The sequence below is a fragment of the Photinus pyralis genome, unplaced genomic scaffold (genome assembly GCF_008802855.1).
Source record: "Photinus pyralis isolate 1611_PpyrPB1 unplaced genomic scaffold, Ppyr1.3 Ppyr1.4_LG4, whole genome shotgun sequence".
NCBI lineage: Eukaryota > Metazoa > Arthropoda > Insecta > Coleoptera > Lampyridae > Photinus > Photinus pyralis.
Window position 1 is genome coordinate 48,328,769 of NW_022170511.1, and position 25,829 is coordinate 48,354,597.

At 35.8% G+C, this 25,829-nt stretch overlaps 1 protein-coding gene across 1 annotated transcript; it reads right to left on the reverse strand.

The window, feature by feature from the left end:
* Nucleotides 1-21,769: 21,769 nt before the first annotated feature.
* On the reverse strand, nucleotides 21,770-23,179 carry LOC116169669. Its single transcript, XM_031485818.1, has 5 exons — nucleotides 23,006-23,179; nucleotides 22,869-22,953; nucleotides 22,732-22,825; nucleotides 22,558-22,683; nucleotides 21,770-21,934 (listed from the first exon to the last, which is right to left on the reverse strand). The coding sequence occupies exons 1-5, from the start codon at nucleotides 23,071-23,073 to the stop codon at nucleotides 21,810-21,812; spliced, it is 498 nt and encodes a 165-aa protein (XP_031341678.1). The 5' UTR covers nucleotides 23,074-23,179; the 3' UTR covers nucleotides 21,770-21,809.
* Nucleotides 23,180-25,829: the final 2,650 nt, after the last annotated feature.

Here is a 25,829-nt window from a genome sequence, read left to right on the forward strand (position 1 = left end):
CAACATTCACTAGATTGCAGTAAGATATATTTTAAAATCACGTAGTAATAGTAAATGTTCTCTGACGTTACCAATTCATTTATAGACAACGTAACATATTATTGGTATGAAAAAACGAAAACCTTTGGTAACAAATCCAAAAATTGGCACGTCCCGCGTGTTTACATGTTTAAAAGAATTCGCGCAGAACAGTGCCGAATTTTTATTTTGCGGAAAGAGGCGCCTTGAGAATAGCTGTGGAAGATGCAATTTTATTGTTGTTCTGAAATGAGACAAATGGTTAGATAAATTTTGTTTTATTGTCACAAGGTGGAGATGAATCAGTTTCTACATCACTTTTGTTAATTTATTGGCCTTAAAATATCGTCGCGTCTTTGTAATTACTGTTGGAGACACGCCTGGCCTGGCCAACATTGTCTAACTCTAATTTCACACTCTCTATTCTTGTTGTCAAAGCTTCCGGTTTTGATCCTGTACTACACGAAGACGACGTCCATATTAGATTTACATTTACGAAAGAGAAAGTTCGCCCCCCAAAAGCGTTTCTGTTCATGTTTCTAATTTCTCACTCTTCTCTTGCAAGGAAGACTAGTTTCCTCTAGCCGATACAAACTCTGATCTGATTGGATATTATTCATTTTACTTATTGTGTGCATCGAATGATATTCACTTTTGTCAGGATCTAGTAAATATCTCGTGTTGGCTCGATATTGTATGTAGAAAACGGGTGCAGAAGAGAGGTGCAACATTGGAAAACAGACAGGTGTGTTTGATCTAAAATTCAGTTTTTTATTCGATCTCCAGACAACGTCGCGACAATAATTGTTTTTAATATTTTTTCATACCCGTGTAGGCGCGGAAAGAATAATTAGGAGAATTTGTAGGGCAAGCAATTGCTAGTCGGTTACCGCATGTTGGTGGTAGATCGACAATATCTAGTGAGGGATGGACATTGTCTGCGTTTACGTGCCGATAGTACTCCTACTTTTATACTTTGTCTAAATATAAACAGTGTAGGTAATGTAAAATAAACTTACTCAGAGAAAATTTCAGATTATGACTTATTTCTTGATTTGATGATACGAAGATGATGGGTATACAAAATTTGGAAAGATTTGAATGATCTGAAACATCCGCAGAGACAGGAGAATCGAAAGAATTCGGACAACTTGAAAGATAAGAAAAATCCGATTCAGTAGAAGGACCCCAAACATTTGAATTACGCGAAGGATCCAAAAGGAGTACGAAGAACTCTGAACAATTCACAGAGGCGGAAGATTTCGAATAACGGATGAATCCCAGGAATCGCGAATTTAAAGACTCCGAAATCAGTAAGAAAAATATAAAAACGCGAAAGAGTCTAAAAACCAACAATCCGAGGCATCTGCAAAACCCAAGGAGAACTGGAAAAACCAAACAAAACAAAAATAGAGATCGAAAAAATCCTAGCAATCCGCAACAACCTATGGATACAAACAGCCCCTAGAGAAAAAAAAATATATAAATAAATATGAAGAAGCATATCAACCATTAGAATTTGAGTAACATGAAAAATTGGAAAAATTAGAATAATTTATTTACGAAGAATTTAACACTCAAAAATAAACAGAAGCACTTATACAATCATATAAGAATTTGAAGAATCAAAGAAATTGAAAGAATATTAATAGTAAGAGACTTGCAGGTCTGAATGGTCTGAAGAAACGGAAAAAAATGGAAAGTAGCTTTGAAAATAGAAACGTTTCGACGAGAAGTGAAGAATCTATACAACGTTAAGAGTTCTCAGGATTTTATGGTTCTAAAGCTTCTGAAAAATCTAAGACTGGAAGAAATTTGTAGATTGTGATGGAACCAAAGAAATTGAAATTGATAAAAAGAGAAACCTGAAGATTTGAAAGAACCTGAAACAAAACGAAAGAACCTGACGAATTAAAAAATTAAATAATCACAGAATCTGAAAATGAGGGTTTAAAACAATCTGCACAATCTCTGGCACAATCTGAAGCGTCTCCAGAAATAGAAGGATCCCAAAAATTGAAATGCGAAAAGAACCGAGATAATTCAAAAAATTTGAAGAATTTGACGAAACTCAAGGGAAAAACCACAGAAACATTTATTTGATTAACATATGCTGTAAGTGAACAAAACGATTAAAAAATATTCATTCTCTACATTGTCTACAGTCTACGTGCTGGATCTGTATCTACGTCATTGTTGACTTATGTAATTACAGTAGACTTGATGAAGCTTTCTACATCTGCATCTACAGTCGTGCTTCTTTTATTGTCTTGCTCCTTCATAGTTTTCTATGCTCTAAAAAACTGTACAAGAAAATGCATATAAATTTCAATACGATTTGTTTTACAGGAGTGTATGAGCTTGAATTGTGTCATACCGCCTTTACCATTCCGTCTGACTGTGGATGTAAAGCAGTGGTCTCGTCTTGAAAATGCCGAATAGTTGACACAGGATTTGAAATAGCGTCTCCGACTCGAATTTGCTTCCTTGATGATCAGAGTGTAGTTGTAGGGGTACTCCAGATCTGCTAAAAAGTTCTTGTACCAGAACGTCGGCAATGGTTGCCGTCTCTTGATTTGGTAGAGCATGTGCTTCTGTCCATTTGTTGAAATAGTGGACACCAAAATGTATTTCTTTCCAGCCACTGCCTCTGGGAAAGAGCCTGGGATATCAATGGCGATTCTTTCAGATTGTATTGCATCACTGGCAATTTCTTTCCTACTTGTCCGTTGCTTGTGGCACAAACTGCACATTTTCTGCACCATTCCTTCACGTCTTGTTTGCAATTCACCCAGTAGAATCGTGCGCATTTTTATGTTTCAATGATGCGACTTGGATAACAGTCCCCGGAGCGCAACTTGCTCGCTCCTTCCCCTTGACTCGTCCTAGTTTTACCTGGCTACTGGTCGCTGTAATGTTAGTACAATTTCTTTTTCTGCCTCGTCTGCACCGCCAGCTGCTCTATAAAGCTTTCAGGAGCCGTAGGATATGCCAATCTTATTAACTGGGCTATATACCAGCTTCGAGGCGGATTTTTGCGTCCGGTTCTTTAATTGGGCGTAATACAACTGCTGTAAATGTTTATCTCCATATCCAGCTGCTAACCGTGACACAATTTGCTCAAAATCTTATTGTTGGTGCTCTGGAATCTCACGCAAAGCATATAATGCATCTTCCCGCAACAACTATCAGGAAAGTTCCCTTCTGTTCCACTGTCCATTTCTTTGTAGCGGCAACACCTCTTATTTCTTGTTAACCTGCTTCGATTTTGGCTTCCACTGCTTCTATTTTGGCTTCCACGGTTTGTGTGTTAACCGGTTTTTATTTTAGCTTCCATTAATTGTTGGCTAGCTTCCAATTTAGCTTCCATGGTTTGTTGACCGGCTTCCATCTCATCTTGACAGGTATTAATTACAGAAATTGCTCCATTTTTTTCTGACGTAGATCTGGTCACTAGTGGCATAAACTTCCACTAATTGTCCATTTAAACAGAACCGCACGCCTAACACCAGTGTAACGTAAATTTAATTCGTGCTTTATTTCTTAAACCTTAAGAAGTGGTGAGAATGACTACGATCAAAAATCTGAATACTACAAATTAATGTTATAAAAATGAATTCAAGAAACGAAAATACACACATGTTTTTAGAAGACGAGATATAATGAAATGGGAAACAATATTTCGTTTTTTGGAAACATTTATTGGATTTGCAAGTCCTTTTAATGTGTTGGAACTAGTTTCAGAGCCCTTTCCTTTAGTAGAGTTCGCAACCAACTGCCACCATTCTAATGACGGAAAAATGCGTGCCTCATTTAAGCCAAGCGGAGATCAAAAATAAGCTAAGGCAAAACACACGGGTTCTCTTTATATACAAATCTGATCATAAATGAGCACTTCCGCTAAAATTAAATTTTATAATCATATAGAGAAATAAGAGTGGAAATCATTATACATCGCTTGTTTTGAAAACAATTTATTTTTACAGCGTGCGCAAATTTTGCGAATTGAAAGTTGCGTCTTGCGAGGACACTTCTATGAAAAAAATAATTTATAGAAACTTTTGTTTTTTTACCATGCATTTTGTCCACTACGAGGTGTCGCAATTAACGGTCGACGGACTAATATTGTAATAACTCGAAATTTATTTTAAACAACGACGCTTAAAAACAAACGGTCTGTGTGGCAGAGAACCAACAGTTGGAAAGATGGTACTTATCTCTTTATTGTTTGTACACGACGGTGACAGTCGAATTTATGCGTGTCAGTTGGAAACTTAAAATAAGTACTGAAAAGAAGTAAACGTGACAATGCGACGGTGACGTTTTCGTAGCGCGAAGCTTTAGCAAAAGTGTTCTTTTTATCTGAAATTAGTCCTCTCAGTCATATCATATTCCATTGTCAGATTGTACTCTTATAATATGTCATGTTCCAAACGTCGCGTGTCTCTCGAAATATTTGCCACTTCCACAGTTTCACATGATCTCAACCGTCCTATTCATTCCTCAGTTCTTTGGCTTTTCTGTCGTTCAAAGTAATGTGAGGGATACGTTCGATCTATGTATAGCTGTTTGTTAATTGGTAACCCAGAATTTAATATTGCGCCTAAATAATATAACCAGGAAGAACGGCATGAAATGTGCTTTTCGTATGGGAAGCAATCTGAACACCTTATAAATTAAAAGTGACGATGGCAACCATTTCAACATATGGTGATACACTTTCCGAACATACAGCATAAGTAAAAATTTTGCATATGTCCAGTACTTTAGAATGTAGATTGTAGAGTATTAAGTTCCAGACACTTTTGTATATAATCGAGTATATAATACAGAAAAATAGATTGATAAATAAACAGTTTGTGCGTTATTATCTGGAATGAATACTGAAACATGAGTTTTCTCATAACGTTAAATAGGATACTCTCTCGACCCAGTCTACTATACTAATTATTTACCTAAAAGTCAGGAAAATGACACATTACTGGCCGGGAAATATTGAAGTACGAGGACCCTTTGGGGCCAAGGATTTTAATTTCCCAGTCAAGTTGTGCCATTTTATTGACGAGCTTTGTATTAAATTTTACCCAAAATCGTATTTTAATATAAAATTTCAATTTTCATATAGAACTTTTGATTAATGTCTGTCAGTGATGACAGGAGTCACTATAGACATTTAGCAATGTGAAAGCGGCCGGAATAGTGACAGGTACGGTCGGTAAAGTGACAGGAGGCAGCAGGAAAAGTGGTCTGGTCTGCCTCTGTCATGGTAAATTTCCCGACATAAAGTAGGCATGAAAATTAAGGTTTCCCTAAATGTTGTCCCCATTCAGAGCTGTGCAAAGCCCTTTTGCAATGGGCTTCATTCCAAAGCGCTCAAGCCCGTGTAAGAGGAATGGTGAATGGAAAACTCAAATTCCTCTTAGCACGAAAAGAGCTTAAAATTCCAAAGCCCTTTAAAAAAGGCTTAAAGTTACGAAGCCTTACGCTCAAAGCCCTTTGAAATTGAATTGAATTCCTTTTTAAAAATGAATTGAAATCCGTTAGGAAAAGGAATTGGGATTTGGAATTAAAAGAAATTGAAATCCTTGGCAAAGGAATGGAATTCCTTCGCAAAAGGAATTGAAATGTCTAATAAAATATGAATGATTATTACTCTAACAAGTGTTTTTCGTTTTTATAAAATCGTTGAGTGAAGGGATAAAATATAATGAGAATACAGGACCCAGTAGCCGTAACGTAATAAATAAATATAGTTGGTTTGCATAAGTGCTGGTTTGGTTTGCTTGCTTGCTAGTGCATAATTGCATATAATTGTATTATAATTTAGTTAAGGCTCTAGATAGAGGTAGGTACTTACACTTTATCCCATTAGAGAACAACAACACCGCACGCACTAACAGTTCTACGTACTGCAAAGTGCAAACACAAAAATTGGAAATAAAAAATGATGTGGGAGTGGGAGGCATATAAGGAATTGAAGCCTTTTTAAAGAGGATTTCAAGCCTATTAAAAAGGAATTGAAGCTCTTTAAAGGGAATTGCATCCTTAAAATGGAGTTTTCAATGAAAAAGTGATTTCAATTCTTTTAAAAGGAATTTAAGCTCTTTGTCTGAAATCCAAAGCCCCAAGCTCACGCGAAAAGGCTTTAGACGTAGATTCCAAAGCCCTGTTTTTAGAAAAAGCTTGAAGCCTTGGAATTGCAAGCTCTTTTAGAGCTTGAGGCTTTCCAAGCCTTTTGTACCAATTCCTTTGCACAGCTCTGTCCCCATTAGTGTTTTTTTTTGAGATTAGAGTACAAAACATAATCACAATCAGCTACAGCAGCTTTTGAAAGTTTGGACTTGCGCACTGGTACATTGTGGTCGAGCAACAAGACACCTTGCGTCAGTTTTCGGCGTCTCTTCGCTTTAATGGCATGTCTTAGGCTACCCATCAGGTTTGCATAATGCTCTCCCGTTACTAGGGTCACTAAAATTCCCCGAGAGTCCAAAAAAATTGTTGCCATCATTTTTCTTGCAGAATGGACGACTTTAAACTTCTTGGGAGGGGCGGAACCCATAACATGCTACTGAGGCGACTCTTGTCTCGATTCAGGATCATAATGATGAACATAGGTTTCATCTCCAGTGATAAGTCGATTGATAACTGCATATCATTTTTTAAATTTGTCACCTGTTTACTGCCCGATGGGTAATTTAACTATTACTTTTTTCCCGTATAGCGGGTAGTATTCTTCAAGAAAGTAACGATTAAATTCAATAGCAAGTCGATTTGGTATCCCTCGAGACGTATTATTTAGTGTAGTTGTAGAAATTCCATCCCATCCAAAGAGTGGCATTTTTTTACAGTTGCAATTGTATTCACTACCCCATTTTAAGCATTGTAGCATAATAGTGGGTCATTTTCATGGATGGGATTACTCAAACGAAGTGGAAGTGTGCATAATACAACATGGGGCTTCAATGGCATCAATGAAAGGTTTTTTTTGCAAGTAATAAAAACACCTAAAAATAAAATGCTTCGCCCACCCTCGCACGTAACATAAACTCACATATAAAACACGAACATTGTTGGTTGATCTCTAACGACGTCCCAAATCCAATACTACGAACGATCGATATTGTTTCACATTATAACTATACCAAGACGCCTTATAAAGATCCGTATAACCGACAAGGTTGCAGTATTAGACGTGAAGTCAAATGTCAGTCAAAAGCGCTCCTTCACGCAACACTAGGATTTCTAGTACGGGAAAAGTTGCCAAGTTTTTACAGACCGTAACATTCCCAGTGACTGCATCATAGCAATTTTTCTTCAATTTTAATCGGTCGTACACAAACTTGTATATTAAACAACGTTTCGTCTACAGACGCGCTGTTATTCTCTAGGTGAGGCAAACAAGTCAAAATTTGTGTGGTACACGTACCATTCATTTTGGTTTCTATTGTGTTTTCCAAATCTATGGAAGGAAGAGCTAAGTCAGCGAATTATTCAATTACAAATAATGTTATCGCAGCGGTAAATTTGCAGTAGAAAAATTATGTTAACGTCAGTAATGATGAATCCAAGCCAAATCTAGTAAATACAACAGTATACAAGCACTATCGAAGAAAGTATCTTCAGCTATTAGCTGGAGCTAGACTGCTTCAGCACTCTAAGCTCAATTTTAAATTTTGTTTATGCAACGCACCATAGGAATTTCAATTGTAATCTTTCCATTTCTGATGATTGGCTACCCTAAGTATTTTAGAGTCTATTTAAAAAGTCTATTTAGGTTTTTTGTAGAGAATCCATGCATACTACTTATAGCTTTTAATTTTTTGAACTTTGAAACCAAGAAATTGGGTAACTAAAAACTGGCGCTTTTAAGAAATTCAGTGGTGCCATGGCAGTTTGAGATCAAACAAAGCTAACTAATGGCAAATGCAGGCGATTTTGTTTGATTTCATAACTCCATGGCATTACCGGCTTTATAAACAAGACAGTTTAATTTAATTTTTAAATTTTTACTGTTTCTGAATTTATAAAATAGGAAACAATAGTATATACGTATTCGTAATTTTTTTCTCTACAAAAAACCTAAATAGACTTTATTTCAAAAATAATTAAAGGAACCAATAATCGGAAATTAAAAAATTTCTATTGAAATTCCTATGGTGCGTTCGTCAAGTCGTCACCCCGTATAAACGCCAGACAATTCAGATCAAGCGGTTCGTAATGGGGCTGGAGCTGAACATAAATTCTTTATCCAGAGAGGTGCCACATTGTAAGATTAGCAAGGGTATAATATATGAACTAAGAAATGAAAAATGAAAAACCAGTGAGTGCCAATTTGAGTATGAATTTCCCACGATACTTTCGCAATAGAAGTGTGTCCGCTTGGAACTAAGTTCGTAATCTATTTTCTCAGAACTTAATAACAAATTAACTGGAACTACACACTCGTTATTCAACATTCATTATTATCAAAAAGCAAAAGTCTTTGGGCTGGAAATCTTTCTAGCTGTCCATCCAAAATTGTTACCAAGAAAATCTGAAGGTTCAGTAGTTTATGTCTGCTTCTGCATAAAGAAGCTACCATTAGAATGTTTCTAAGACAAAGAGAAAGAAGATTTTTAAGAGTTTTTCGAATACTCCTTCTGAAAATATTTCAAAAAAAAATTTTTTTGATGCAGTAAATGTTTAGTAACGTTGCGCTTAAAATTGACGGATACATGAATCCGATTTGGCCCAATGGTAAATCTAAATCAACCGGGGACACACAGAGGCCTACAAAAACATTTTCATCAGAATCCGTCCAGCCGTTCAAGAGGCGTTCAGTCACAAACACACGTACAGTAGAATTTTATATTATATACACGGTGTTCATTTGAAAACTTCCCATCACGGATTTATCGAAAGCCACTGATAACGGAAAAAACGCCGAGACACGTCACAAGATTTGGCAAGGGGGACAACTTTTTAACCACTTCACTTAACTACTTCACCCCCTTCCACCCTCTGTCCCCCAGAGTCATTCCCTTAACAATTTTAAATGACAAGTGGTATTGAGTAATAGCTTCTTTGAAAGGTCTTTCGAAGTCCTTTATTTTAACGTTTGGATTTTTAAAATCGGTCGATTCGTCTAATTTGATGGTTTTACTCTCATGCCCTATATTAAAAAAATTGCCGTAGATATATCGTTAATTTTGGCGTTAAGTTAGGAATATTTTAAAATAACAGTGTCTATGATCTAGTTCAGTTGAATTTTCTAGTGAAAACCATAAATAGATAAACCTGCAAAGCGAATTGCAAATTGGAACTATTTCATTCTTTCATTTTTTGTTTAATTTTGCCAGCAAATTAGAAGAATAAGCTTTGGAATGAAGCAGAACCTTGGGACTTAAAAGAAATGTGCCGTTGCAAAGGACAATAATAGTTATTTATGTATTAAGGGCATAATAGTTATGTTTATATTCTCGAGGGCGACGAGTTAAAAAGCTCGAGGGCCTATGGCCCGAGAGCTTTTTAGTCGCCCGAGAGTATAAACATCAGTTTATGCCCGTGGTACATACACAATTTTATGTTTTACAAATAGTTTTATTCGTCAAAATTCGTTTACAAAGTAATTCATTATGTTTGATCGAGTATGCGTGGTTCGAATTTGTTAATGTGATTGAAACCATCCAAACGTCAAACGTAATTTTAAATAATTCAATTCATCGTGAATGAGCAAGAAGTTCCAGAAACTATTCGAAATAAGGTCAATCTTATGATTTAGTAGGTAATGACAATTAATAATTGACGTTTCTAATTTTCAATGACCTGCAAATATTTGTTCGTTTTGTTAAGTATAAATGAGTTACTATGGTGATACTTAATGCCCTACACAGATATAAAATGTGCTATGATAGGTTAGTAAGACATAAAATTTATTTTTTTAATCGACGTTATAACTTTAAACTTCAGAATGACTCAATATTTATACAATGAAACTTGGTATCTTTAATTCAGATATAACCGATAATTGCAGCGATATCTAGGAATTGTGATGTTAGGTTTGGTTTTTTCAGGGCCGGCTCAAGGCAAAAGTTACGTGTAAGCAAGCACTAAAATCTGCGCCTCTGCCCGCCTCGCTAAAGCCTGAATAATGAGAACTTTTGGCAAGCACGTTTTTAAAAATGAAAAAAGTTTTCGCCTTAAGGCGAGTAACTAGCGCATTTTTCATTAATTCATCAGTACTTCCGGACAGGTCATACAACGGACTGTTTGTGAATACAAAGGAAAATAAGTTATGGCATAAATATTCATATAAATAAGAAACTTAAGATTGCGTAGTCTGCGCATGCACACACCTGATGCTTAAAGTATGCGATATGTTATCCTTTGCTGGAAGAATGGTTAAAATATAAAAAAATCTTTATAAATAAGAAAGTTGACATTGCGTAGTTAGCGAATGCGCACGTTTGATTTTTACAATATGCGATATGCTTGTCTTTACTAGAAGCACCTGTGGTTAAAATTTTAAAGAAATATCTCCATAAATAAGAAAATTAACATCGCGCAGTTTGCCCATGCGCACATTAATCGTCAAGATTCTTCTTGGTTAAGATGTCAGAGCTATTAGCTACCGAATGCAAAAAGAACGAACTTAATATCTTGAAAACTGTAGAAGTAGTTAAGGCCTCGGACGGACATACGGACGGAGAAAGTGGTCATAATAGCGCCTTCCAACATGAGTTGGAAAATTCGCTAAAAATTTGTTAAAAAAGTTGTTAATAGATGTCATGCAGATATTTCACGGGGTGGTAGCACTCGTCAAAATAAGAAAAAAATGCAAATATGTGCGTGTTCTAAATGACGCCATTTTTGTTATACAGGGTGACGAAGTTTCAAATTGTTGTTCTCGTATATTTTGCGTTTTCTCTCTTATGTTCTGGGATAATAGTTTGAAATTTGATAGATCAATTATTTTTTAGAATCTCTATAATAAAGTATCAAAATAGTTGGTCGCAATATACAAACAAAGCACACTTGATCTGAAAGAGGGATGAAACTCAGATAATAGAAAACGGAGGGATTTATGAACAGGAGGAATAGTTGGGAGAAATGAAAACCCAATCAGAGCGTTTTTAAACTTGATTTGTGTAATAACTATAACAGCTCAAACACTGCCAATTGGTACGTTATAAAGCTCAAGAATACAATAACTTTTATCCCCTTAGGTCTCAAATGGCCGTAACGTTTGGTTCTGGATGCCCAAAGTGAAGTCAGCGCTCTAAATTTCTTTGTTCCCTCTTCGCAATATCCGACCAATTGTCAGAAAACACAATAAATTATTATTATTATCAATAAATAACCGCTATCGGAATGGACTAAATCTTTAGCCTGGGCTATGACTATTAAAAATATTTGTAGGCTACTGAGGACATTGTCATTATCTGTAATAAGTTGCAGTACAAAGACCATATAATTTTGTCTTAATTAGTAATCTATTTACGACCCCAAATAAGAAATTTAAAACAAAACTTTGTCTTTGAATTTCCCTTGGAACGCACCCTAGAATTGGTGGATTCTCATCCGGGTCTTTAAGCGTACGTCGGTTTTGGTTTTATCTTTGCTTCCTCTCTTGGATTTTGAGCGTCCAAAGTGCCGTTTGGAACTTTAATTGTCCCTCAGCAGAGGATCGTCCCGTTATCGATAATTATTTGAATATCGATAATGGGATGATCCTCTGCTCTACAACACAAGACTGAGATACCATAACTACAGGTTCTTAAATTGATGGCATAATTTGATACCTTGCGCGGTAAAAATCTTACGCAACCTTTTAATTAACGAAGCTTTTTTTAACTCCTAGACTTCGAAATAAACGAATTCGTGTTAAGATTGATTACCAATCACTCGAACTACGTAAGTTGGTGTATTTTAAGCTCGATATGCCTTGCACAAACTCAGTGCCTGTGCGTTTCCACGATGGTCACAAACTAACATTGTGGAAGGTTTTGAAAAATAATTTATTAGGACCGCTACCGATTTAGATCAAAAAGTACGCACATTTCATATATCATGGAAGTGTGTCTGAAACATCTGGCAACTATTTGCGTGAAGCATCGGATTTTTGAGAAACCGGGCCGTTATTCATCGTTTATGCCTTGAAGAAATTAACATGCACTTGCGTAGACATGCTGTCTACATATTTACGTTTTTTTACCTCAAAAGCGTCAAAAGAAGAATTAACTTTAATGAGACCAACATCAAAACTTTCCTTTCATCCCTAAATATTCGCATGTGGGCTTTAAAATTTATGCGTTGTTGATAGATACAATTTTTCTTTCATATTTACAAATAGTCAGCGGTACCTATACATGCATGGTGATTCAGAAGCGATCACTCTCTTCGGGGTGTTCTGGATTCGATCAAAATACATCCAGACGTTGGCAAGGGATAAGACCTCCCATCGTTTTCCCTGAATTAGCCATCACTGTCTTGTTAATTTATTCGCGCGCACCTATTTTACAAGAATCTCGATAATTAGCCGTTATTTTTAAATGGCCCAACATCTGCTAGGAAGTAATGTGGCGTACGCCAAATGTTCTTGCTCTTGACAGAACACGCACTCTGATTGTTACTAATACTTTTAGAATTTATCAATGAATAATTAATAACGTTAAGAGTAACCGTGACACACTGAAAGGACGAAAAATGAATACCAAGCAGTCAAGACCACAGACGGAAGTAGATGCGATTTGGCATTATGAAGCATTTAAGGAAAATTCTATTGTTAGCATTTTAAATTGGAAAAGCAAGCAGGAAGTTGGTGAAACAGGATTGGGCGTCTACACGTCAATGTTATACGTCTAAAAGAAGTAGTAAAGATCTTTTATATTCAAAGGTAAAGATGTCACCCGCCACTTACAAAGTCCAAGCATCCCAAAAATGCAACGCACGATTGGTTAACAGAAGACAGACCTGTCAGTTTCATGTAATAGTATCTAAAGTAGCTCCTAATGTTTTTAAAGTACTTTTAAACATGTAAATACAACACTAATACCGCTGAAAACAGATGATACACATAAAATCTTATATTAGTACTCAAGGTTAGCTTTATTTCTGATGAAAGTGTAGTTTCACTCGCTCCAGACAAAGTTGCCCACCAAATTTCTACGACTCCAGCGCGAGGAAAAAGGGCAAAGGAAAGGATTGTACCATCAACTTACCCATAATTGTTTTATCCAAAAATTGAGTGGCCGTTTCGATTCCCATTAGTGCCGTAGGTGATTTAAATGATAAAACTCCAACTTGAACATCACCACTATTATTACTTACGGAAATCATTTAATTCGAGTTTATCTCACATTTATCGAGCGTCTTTTTTTATTAAAAAATTGAGGAAGGTTTCACATATTTCATTAGCTTTGGACAGATTACGGAATTATTTAAGTCAGGTTGACTTAAGCATATTGGTCGAACTATTTTCAGCAACAAAATCGTACACTGTACAGTTAAACTGAAAAATTAACACTGAATCTGATTCGGCATAGCTTTTGGCTCGACTTCTTCGTTTCTCTATCTTTGTCTCATTGCTCTTTTGTCATACTGGTACTTGAGAATAATTTAAGTTACAAGGGCGTTCCTTGAGTTAGAACGGCTCACCTGTTACCCCCTAACTTTTAAATTGGCAATTTTGCCCGAAGCTCGATGACTGATGAACTTAACGTGGTTTATCGCCAAGGAATTGGTTTGTACCCCCACACCATACGTCTACACTTATTGCATTTCCTATACTTCTAAAAACTGCACATAAATCTATTCAAAATATTTTTAGAAATTCGCTCAGTTGACAAACGTGACGCACACGCCGCCGTTTAGCTATCTAATTTCGTTATAAGTTTTACTACGTAACGAAAGGTGCTCGATTAAATATTTACATTAAAATACGAATTAAGTCTATTATATTACTTTCGATTCCTTGTTAGTTTTTCAAGTGTCAGGATTTTCCACTATGTAAATATTATAATAGAATTCGTAATATTTTCATTTTCTTTAATTTAAATAGATCATTTCGTTCACTTTTTATTACTCTATTACAGAAAAATGCTATCAATAATGTTAATAACGAACTAGAAGTAGGCGAAGATAGACGTGACGGGTTATTGTAATTGACATGTGTTATTAATTTTTGCCAAACTTTTCATTTTAAAATTTTTATCTTTATTACTTTTTGCATTAACATTTGAAATTTATAGGATTGGGCCTTTTCCAGCGATAAATGCGTACACTGAGTCACGGTCACGGCGGGGGTAACGAGTTTATTGGAAGTCTAAAAATTGGGGTTCGTTAGAAAGCTCCTTGTTCATGTAAATTTGTCATTTTCTTTGTCTGTAGTTATATATGGATGCATTGAAGAACTTCGTCTGTGCTGAGGGTTTGTATCACATTTAGTCATTTTCAAGGTAAACTTGGTCAGTTTTTACTTTTATGTATTTGAAGTCTATAATTTTCCCCCCAAAGCAAATAGCAAAATTCGTGTGATTGTTTTAATTTCCAAAAGGCTCACAAAGAAAAGCAATTCACTTTGAATAAGCTCTACCCAATGACCACTGCGATAACAGAACTAGAACGAATCATACACGGAGAAAAATGTATGTTAAAGGTAATTGAAAATATAATAATAGCTATCAAAAAATATAATACGTATAGGGATAGCTATGAAGAATTATAAAATTGATCATATACATATTGTTGCAAGTGTATAGCTAGTTTTACTATATATTGTTTTAACTCATACAAAAAAAACTGTATGTAACGGCAACCATCTCATATGCATGCTTTTGTAATACGGGAGTAGTGCCCTGCCAAAAATCGACTGCACCAAAAATTGCTCGGGAATTCTTATTAATTTTGGTGCGCAGAATCCAAAACAATTCGTACTTTTTCGATCAGACTTCTCAATTAAAGGTTATAGACTAGAAACCAATTTCGAAAGAAAATTCAAAGGGCTGTAACTTTTGAACTAGTAGCCCAATCTTGGAACTGTTTGAAATTATGGATTCTACAGGCCACATTCTATAAGAAAATTTTTTTTCCGGGTCGATCTGAGACAATTTTTTTTTCGGGGCTCAAAAAAAGGCAGTGTATAACCTTCCCTTTTTACCAAAAATCGACTGCACCAAAATTTCTCGGGAAAACACTTTTTCTTATTAATTTTGGTGCGTAGAATCCAAAACAATTCGTACTTTTTCGATCAGACTTCTCAATCAAAAGTTATAGACTAGAAACCAATTTCGAAAGAAAAATTCAAAGGGCTGTAACTTTTGAACTAGTAGCCCAATCTTGGAACTGTTTGAAATTATGGATTCTACAGGCCACATTCTATAAGAAAATTTTTTTTCCGAGTCGATCTGAGACAATTTTTTTTCGAGGCTCAAAAAAAGGCAGTATAACCTTCCTTTTTTACCAAAAATCAGGATACACACATATTGGTTTCGAATATATAAAATTATAAGTTCAAAAATCATGATATATTTGCAACAATAACGTATAATAATCAATATAATACAGTTTTGTTGTACTTATACTGCCATATTGTATTGGCCCAACCCTCAAAATCTCTAGAACATCACTCATGATTATAAGTGGTATAGAATTCATCTATAAACTTCACTAAAATTGCGAGCCACATACACATACGCACTGAACTGACTGTCGACTGAACAAAAACCGCATACAATATACAATACAGAGCTTTTAATAAGTTAATGCAACCTTTGCAACGGTTGTTCTCAAAATAAGCTTATGCTTATCTTGCAGATTCAGCATCATTACAATTAGGTACATCATATGTTAAAAATTATTAGATGGGTTGTTAAACTAACAATCTTTCAACCGCAAAGTTTTCATTTAAGAAAGCGTTATATACTAAACTGTATTATACACAAATAATAAACCCATTTCGTTAATAAACTATATTTTAATGTTTATTATCTATTTGCTCTTGGATATATTTAAATATCTAAGATCATATTTAATATAATATCATTATTATTATAGTGAGAATAATTTTGATTAGACATATTCACATTGTACAGCGTGTGTCAAGGTTTGTTTGATTTAATAATAGCTTCTCGTACTGATTACAATATAATTTTTACTATATGATTTTAACAATCCATTTTTCTCCGTGTAAACTGGACACAAAAATCCCCCCGGCAAGGGAAACCGTATAATTATTTTACATGTAGGCTCTGAAAACGGCTACGTAGATGATGGACTTCTACTTTTTGAAGGAAGGAAACCCTTCAATTACCATGAAGAGATGAATGCAGTTGCGTTTGAAGAGTGGTTCTCTATATTACTAAATAAAATTTCTCAAAATTCACGTAATGTTCTCGAAAATATGATATGCAGGAATACAATCGACCCAAATTAATTTTGATGCAGATATGGTTCGTTCAGAACGTCTTCACCTCATTCAGCTGCACAGAGATAAATTCGACACTTATGTAACTGACGAAATGGCTTGAGATTACCACCATTCCCAGTGGCGGATTTAAATCTTTGCGCGCCTAAGCGCACCGAAAGATATGCGCCCCTACAAAAATAATCTTTAAATTGCAATAAATTTTAAGACTCTAATAAAAATCACATTATAACTTGAAATTTTTAAAACTAATATGAAAAGAAATACAGTAGGCATGCCTACGATTAAGTTTTCACCCTGTGGTTTTCACACAAGTCAAAATTTGAATTGTCGATTATCGTTCTTTCAGTTACAGTTTTTTTTAAACTATCTACCAATTCCTACTTATTTCATAATTTTAATTAAAAATTTTTATCATTTGTAACTTGTTAGGGGACCAAAACTTAAAATATTACCTAAAATAAATATAGTAAAAAAAATGCCGCCCTCTAAAACAGCCGCCCCTAGGCCCGTGCTTAGTGTGCCTATATGTAAATCCGCACTGACCATACCATTGTGAACTGAACTCAATTGAAATGGCATGGGCAAAAATAAAAATGAAGTCTCTCTATTAATTTTGTGACTACCTATAGTAGTAATATTTTCAGTGTTAATCAGGCTGTTATATTTGTACTCGTAGTTAAAATCGTGGACACTTACACGTTACGGCAACGAAAAGAAGGTCATTTGTTTTCCAAACGACCGTAAAGGGTGCTTATCCAAAAGGGTTCAAAATCTGTTGTTTCGCTTTAGGGCATGTTACAAGCGGCCGATTTAACGAATCCATTTTGGGACCAACGTGAACCATTAAATTGTTTTCTTTTTAATTTCTTCGTGAAAAAGAGTTGGGGTAAATCCGATAAATAAAAAAGTTACCCAAGAACTGGAAACTAAATTCGGAAATTCACAGTTTTGCAAGGAATTAAGTCCTGTAGAAGAACGTGGTAATTTTTCAGATTTTTTCTATCTTCTACAGTTTTAGTCCGATTGTTTTATCGGTATCGTCGGAATTCTCGGGAGTTCAAGGGGACCATCGATTAATAAACTCAAAATAACCGCATTGAGACATTTGGTTTCCGTTAACTAAAAACAATGCTCCAATCTGGGCGCAAACTCACGAAAATCATATTATACAGAATACCGACAGGTGGGAATTGGTAAAACTATAAGGCATGCTATCTTTTCAAAGCATTACAACAACGATACCTGTGTTCAAAAAAATATTCATTTTTTTTCTGAGTAGTAAATCGGTTATGGGTGTGATTAATCTCTTTTGTTGATGGATATGGCAAAATATATAATAGCCCATTCCGAATTTGTTTGATCTTTTTTACGCGTGGTGTTTTGACCTTTTGGCAGTGGGTGCGGTTTTACGAACGCCACACTTGTAAAATTTTAATCATCTCTTCCTTTTGAGATAGAATCGCTTCCGTACATTTTTGTACGATCGCCAGATTTCGAAACGTCTGATCAGATAAGATTCTCGACATTTTTAATTTGGTCGAAATTATGCCATCTCTCGGGATGAGTCAGTAAATCGCCCCATCTCTCCCTTCAAACGCGATCGTAATGGCGCCAATATTCTGAAATTTCATCTGGATTAGTAATAGTGCAGTAAATATACATAATAAATTTCTCTAGCGTTTGATGTCCACCAACGTGTTTAATCCCGAGGTGACTATTATAGAATTTACTCACTCGGAAAACGGCGACGGCTCGTAATAACCAATTTGGATACGCCACCATTTTGTCTCGGGCATTGTTGTTGGGTCTAAGTCACATTGCATACCACAGCAAAGCCAAAAAACCTTGTCAATACAAAACAAAAGGTGTATTTTACGTTTGGGAATGACATCTAAAATGGTTCCAAGTACGAGCAAAATATCTTTTAGTAAATGCAAATATTTAGGTAATTTTATTGCAATCGTTTGAACCCACGCAATTGGAAAGACAGATAATGATCTTTTTTCCTTTCAATCTACCGTATAATCCTCGTCTATTTACACTTCATATATTTGGCGTTACCCGGAAAGGTGTAAAAATATTTTAAGACACGCACCAGAAACTACAAACAATAAACCTGTATAAAGCAAAAGGGCATTGACAGGAATTGGATCTATTCTCTACTGACGTCAACAGCGTATGATGTGCAAATATAAGTAGAATAAATTTAGAAATGACGTTTCGACGCCGGTTAGATATACTTAGCCCATACATTTAGGTTTAGCTTCCATGGTAAATCGGTTTATAATGTATTACCTAGTAGTTACTACATCACTATAATGATTACTGAAGTTCTGCCAGAAGCGAAAATACAGTTGCGAAAAACTGAGGCGCAAACTATTGCCATAAATTGAAAATAAAATGGAAGACTAAACATCGCGAACTCAAACAAATAGATCTAGACATGGATAAACGAGGGTGACGATTAACATTTTGGAATAAGCTTCTTATTATGTAATTTGTGATGCACATTGTTATTGTGTATAAAATTCTGCTACGCCTTGCCTTATGTACATAGCATTTTATAAAATGTTTATCTATTGCATCAATGTCGATTCTATTTTGGCTTGACTTGATAAATGGCAGAGTTACTTTGGGTGTAACAATTCGCGTCACATAATTACGTTTGAAACATTCCTATTAGTCCAGTCAAATAAGAAAAAATAAAAACATTAATCGGTAAAGATCTGAATTTTGGTACACATGTTCATTAGTGTTCCCTATTGGACATACTAAAAGTCCCCGTCAAAATCTGTTGCGCTCGAGGCGCCATCCTGGAAAAAAGGAGCACTTCTTCAGTTTCTTGCCTATATATCGGCAATATTATTGATACGGAAAAATAGTTCAGATAAAAAATATAGTTTATTAAATTGCCCATAAAAAAGCATATTAACATTTTTTTGTATGTCCAATACTTTAGCTATAATCCGACATCGAATAGGGAATCAAGTATCCTGAGCTCTCGAAACAGTCACGCAGATATTTTTTTACAACTTATTACAAATCATTAAATTCATTGAAAATTCTACCAGTATTTCTTATATATGGGAAGTCGTCGCACTCAAGCTTGGTATGAGACACGTTTAAAGGTTTCTCATAAAACTCTCTCTCAACTCAATAGAACTTTCATCTTCAATGTGAGCACTGAGTGTGGACTGGGAGCCTTCAGTGCAGTCCGAACAGGGTCAAGGTAATTCTGAAGGTCTGATAACGATGTCGGTTTTAATATCTCTCACTAGCAGGCACCTTATACTTATGCAGATAAGGGCATTCTTCAGCTTCAGAAATCATTTCGTTGCTCCAACACTTTTACACATTTTCGCTTACCTTTTTGAAAAAAACATGATGTATCATCAAACATTATGTCATTGCTAGAATGCTTTATCGCACGACGATTCTGTTCATTTTTTGGCTTTGTTACAACTTACAGCTATCGGTGTAGTCATAAAAAAGACGGCCTCCTTCTATAACTACGATACTGGGCCTAAACGCGTTCTGACGTATTCAACGTTGAGATTACAGGTAAAGTACTGGAGATATAAAAAAAATGTAAATACTCTTTTTTATAGGGAATTTAGTAAACTATATTTTTCATGTAAACTATTTCTTCGTGTCAGTAATACTTGCCGAGATATGGGCAAAAAACTGGAAAAGTGTACCGTTTTTCCAAGATGGCGTCTCGAGCGCAACAGATTTTGACAGGGACTTTTAGTATGTTCATTAGAAAGTCCCAACAAATGTGTATACCAAAATTCAGATCTTTACGAATTAATGTTTTTATTTGTCCAAAATTGTGCTAATTTGACTGGACTATATAGAATTGACACTTTTTAATGGGGTGGATTCGGTGCTCCTTTGTGTTCCAAATTGGAGACCAGAGTGGATGTACTACATCGATTATTATTTGAATCATTCCTAATTCAATTTAGATTATTTGCACAGAATAATTAAAGATCAAACAAACTTACCTGTGAAGTTCGATGGTAACCATGTGAGACATCAGTCCGACTATACCTATAACTGTATACAGGGTGGTGACTTGCGTAACGCATCATAGGGATTTCAATGTAAAATTCATAACATGCGATTATTGGCTCCCCAAATTATTTTAGAGCAAAAATGTATTAAGGTTTTTTCTAGAAACAAATTTTTTACGTCAATAAACCGTATTAGTTTTAAATTTTTTGCATAATAAAGACGGAAAATTGGAAAAATAAAACCCCCATCTTTTCAATAATCTGTGATGCCATGGAATTTTATAATAGAAAAGCTACGCCAATATCCGTCATGCCATGGAATGTCTGCTATAAAACAAATCAAATTCTATCAAAAAGTATTATATTAATTTAGAACAGCGAATTCAACATAAAGAAAAACCAAATTACTAAAAACGGTTTCCTAATACAACAATTTACAATAAATGTTCGAATAAGTCCCCATTAAATGCAAGACAGTAACCAAGGCGATCATAAAATCCATTTCGAACGGCTGCTAATTGATAATTGGATATCTTTTTGTTTTAGAAAATTCCATGGCATCACAGATTATTGATAAGATGGGGGTTTTATTTTTCCAATTTTCTTTATTATGCAAAAAATTGAAAACTAATACGGTTTATTGACGTAAAAAATTTGTTTCTACAAAAAACCTTAATACATTTTTGCTCTAAAATAATTTGGGGAGCCAATAATCGCATGTTATGAATTTTACATTGATATTCCTATGATGCGTTGCGCAAGTCACCACCCTGTATATGTTAGTTGTTTAGTTTAAAGCCGCAAAACCAAGAACAAAATAGATATATGACTCCACGAGTTGAGTATGCAGAGAATATGGAAACATCCCCTCCAGTCTTTTTGACCGTGCGGTTTTTTATGAGTAAAGAACAGACTTTCATCACCGGAAGAGCGAAGGGGTGCTGTCAGGCTCAAGTAATGTCTCACTAGCGTCGTCTCTTTCGCCGTCCACCAACCGTTTCCTTGTTTTCCCTTAAATATGGCACCCCAGACAGCCTGATATACTAGCATCCGTGTAAATTGTCTCGTTAAAATGATCCTTTTTATATGGGTTCGTGGAAGTAAAGATTTGGTTCTCCCACCAAGTTCTTGAATATGGTAAGAGCCTTTAGCGGCATAGTTACCGGAATATTGAGCGAGGGCGCGATATTTGGCTCGCCTCAAGGATTTTGTATATAACCATCGCCAATACAGTGTCCGAAATCTATAACAACCAACCTAGTGCGTGGTCATTACAAATCCAGCACCATATGAATGACGTACGAACGAAAAGAAGATTTTTATGTGTATTTACAACCAGTTTTTATACAAATGGATATTTTTTAAATATGTTACATTTGCCTTTTTTGAGTAGCTTGATGGTTAGCTAGTAAGACATCGTATCCAACTTTTCCGTGCGTGACCTCATACGTCGTGATCGGATAGTACATTCTGGATGGACGAATGTAACCGTATACTGAAAGAAAAAAGGGGTTGAGTATGCAAATGCATCAACCACACATCATCGTTTGAAGTACCTACAGTTTACTCATCTCGAAATAAGTGCGCGAATTTCAAACCTTTGATGTCTAAATATTTTTTTACATAACCACATCTGCTTTCCATTAAAAATAGTTCTACTAAAAACTGTGTAAACTCCTTCCAAAATTCACACTCTGCTTACTAAGAGTAAAGTGACCGGCAACATTTTACTCAGAAAGGTTCCAATTAACCTGATTGCCGGTAATTTTGTGTTTAATTCTCTTTGTACAGCCGCCACAATCATTTACAACCGTGTTTATAAATCATTACCCTTATTATATATAATTGAAATGAGAAAATATGACGCTACATTAGATTTATTCCCGTAATTTATTCTCTCAACGAGTGATATAGTGGCGAATTAATTTCGAGTAAATTTTAATTTCGAACGACGCCATTAAAGTTGGCATCTCATTCACTTTTGGTCGGTTTACTTTTTCTGAAATATAAATTTTCACCACATGCCAATATAATAATAATTTTACGATTTCGATATTTTTCGTTAATTGAAAACGAATTCGAGCGATTGTTGCTTGATCAATTGCAGCTGATACTTACTACGCCTTGCACTAGGAAGTGGTGGAGGAATTTGTTGGGTTTTTGGACCGTAAATTTTATTACCATGGATTAAGATCGCATTACCAGTCGGTTTTTGCTCCTCATCCTCTCCCTCTTTGGCGATCACTGCAAACAGTACGATATAATGCATTTTACATTTTTGTGATCACATACTGTCTCCACAGTAATCCATTTGGTACGTGGTCCATAATCTTCCTCTGTTCATTTTATGTATGGCCGCCAAGGCGGCTTTAAGCCCAACTTCTCCCTAGAATTACTGAATGAGTGCATCAACAAAAGACCAGACGTACCTCATCATCCTCTCCAACTTTCTTATGAACAATCCAGTTACCCCCTTCTGGTAATTCCGAAGCAAACCTGTCCACGGGGCGTAGCCTTAAAGGTGTAAATGTCAATAAACTGTCAAAAGAATTTTTCAAACACTTACGACTTTCGCCTTTCAATTGGGTGTTGTCGGTAATATTTTTGGTAGGTGGTTGTAAATGCTTGAGCCATAACTTGAATTTTTCTTTTAAGCCAAACGAATGGTGTACTACTTCAAATTTTGAAAATGAACGAATAAATCAGGGCATTCTTAAATCAATTTACAAAAATGGGTGTTGCTGGCTAAGGATCTTTATTAAAATCGAACTACAGATTGGTTTCAGCATATCGACGTCGGCTGGATGGCAGCGGTTCTTTATACTGTTGGCGATTCTTCATTATCCCCAGACCGGTTTTACTTATGGCATCCTGATACTCGGTTCTTGCCCCCTCTACACCAAACCAAGTCGCCACCGTTGTGGGAGCTAAAATACGTCATTCAACACAGTTAAAACTGTGTTAAAAACAACACTTACTGGTTCCAAATGTCAGTGGCGGGCACGAGTCAATCGTAGGACGTGGAAAGGGCGAATATCTGAATCTCGTTGGGTCGCGATAACCTTTTCCGACACCAATCGTGGGATTTTTTACTGGAACTCCCGCGGGTGAGTCCACCGCAGGCATCAGTTTTACGTATTCTGCTGGTGTCATGCCTGAAAGATATTTTTTTTTAGTTTCCAAAACCTGGTTATATACTAGCTGAAGAATAAGAGCAACAACCAGGAAAGTTCATCCCTAACCCAACCCAAGTGGTGGGATCCGGGTAATGTCACGACAAGTGATAGCGAAGAAAATCTGAAAATGGGCGGAAAACTAGTCCATATGCGCTTGGGAGGTGAAACCCTTAATTTAAAACCTGCAAACGCGGAGGCGGTATACGCCCACAAGCAATTTACAAGATTCACTTCAGATAGTAACCAACCCAACGAAAATTTTTCGGAGGTACCTAGGTCACATGGATTGTGGGCGAAGCACCAGAAGGTCTGGAACATCAAACAGGAGACAATTATAGATGCGTGCTGACACAATTTAGGGAATTGGAAGCTTCATGTTTCGACCTAACATCTAAAGTCTCACCTCTGCAGGAAGAAAACAAGGAACTAAAGAAAATATGCAATCAAAATGTAGTCGAATTAAACCATAGCCCACTAAAGAATATACCTAACACTGTCGAAGATGAACCGATTGAATTTTCAAAAACGTAGACCCAGTAAAAATCGGAAAGCACAATCTTTTCTAGAGGCATGACCAATACGGTTAAAAATCAAGGGGCGTCTGTGAAGGCAAATCATCACTTGATAACGACGTCGGGATGGGCAAGGTCAACCTAGAGTTGTCAAGAGTCAACAAGAGTTTTTCAGAGTTTTCTGAGGTTAATAGTGTAAGAGTGTGCACTTAAAAATCTTCATTGGTTTTTAAAGCTCTTAACAACCTTTAATGCTGATGTTAAATCCTTAACAACTTTTAAGATGATTTAGGCCATCAATAATATTTAAGGTCCACCATCAGTCATCAAATGTTCTCTCTTCAAGAACTTTCAGTAGTTCCACAGTTCCTTAGTTGCAATTTGAACCTCTAATAAAGGGACATTAAGAATCTTTAAGAGCTTTTAGACATGTTTTAGTGTATTTAACAACCGAATCTGGAAGAGCATTTTAAACGCTGCTTTTAAACGCTTTAGCAGCGTTAGGGATCATTCGTCAAAGGCCTCCTTAAAATTTTTACAGGCTTTTGATAGTCTCAATTAGTGTCCATTGATGATCGTCAATAATCCCAAGGTGTTCCAATGGTCTTACAATAGTATTAGAACTTTTAGTTGGATCATAGTCTTTGTGTGCGCTTTAAGAGTATATTAAGAGACATGCCATGAAAAGCTTTTATGAGCCCTTAACGGTCTTTAAATGCCTTTATGAACGTAGGTTTTAAAAAGGCATTTACGAATCTAAAACTGTAGCCAAGACCCACCTATACTGGCCAGCTGTTCCAAACCGTTCCCTCCATTTATATAACTTGTTGTGAGTTTTTGAGGACTTACGAGATTTAAGAGCGTTAAAAAATATGAACCCTTAAGAGACGAAGTCTTGTAGATATTTACTAATCTTTGAGCACCTTTAAGAGTTTTAAAGGTTTTCACTTTTCAGTCTCCAAGAGCCTGTTAAAACAATTCAATAGGCATTTAGCTTTTACGAATTTTTGGTCTTAAAGCGAACATTGAATAGTTTTTAAGGCTCTTTTGGAGCTTTTATGCGCCCCATCAAAAGTTTTCGAAATGATATAAACATTTCAAGAGGATTTTATTACCTGAGCCTTCTAAGATCTTTTATAGTCAAACCTGTAAGAGTTTCAAAATGTCACCAAGAATCTATGCAGGTCTCCAAGAATCTTTGAGTGTGAATCGATTTGAAACAGTCTTTCTTAGAGCTCATTTTAGAAGAGCCTTTCAAGGTTTTTATGAGTGTCTAAAAATATTTGAAATTCTTTAAGGCTATGTTATCAAATGTCTCCAAGGATTTCTAAGAACCTTTAAAGCCATTCGCGACTTTATTTCGAGGAAGAAAAATTAAAACGAACATGAGTGTCATACACGTTGGATTTATCTCAATGAGGCAAAATCCGGCCACATCGACGTCGGATAATTGAGAAGCTGTCAAATTTATCGGAAGGCCCTTTGATGAAATCTTTACCTGGTACACGCGCCCAAGAAGAAAAAACGGAGCTTGACCTTACGTACAGAAAAATGTACTATGACTACCGGACAGACTTTTTGAAAATATACTGGCCCTATGCCAATAGGTTCTAACACCTATTTGGAGTTATGGTGTCCATCTGCGGAGCTGTACCAAAAAGTTGAACGTGTAGCCAATTAGTCCAGCTCACGCTCCTGTTGA

Bases quoted from the DNA above. Each gene is read 5' to 3' on its own strand.
- LOC116169669 (XM_031485818.1), bottom strand. From the start codon at position 23,073: ATGGCTCAAGCATTTACAACCACCTACCAAAAATATTACCGACAACAC. The intron at 22,954-23,005 runs GTAAGTGTTTGA...TACACCTTTAAG, and splicing joins CCAATTGAAAGGCGAAAGTC to GCTACGCCCCGTGGACAGGT. The intron at 22,826-22,868 runs GTACGTCTGGTC...CAGTAATTCTAG, and splicing joins AAGTTGGAGAGGATGATGAG to GGAGAAGTTGGGCTTAAAGC.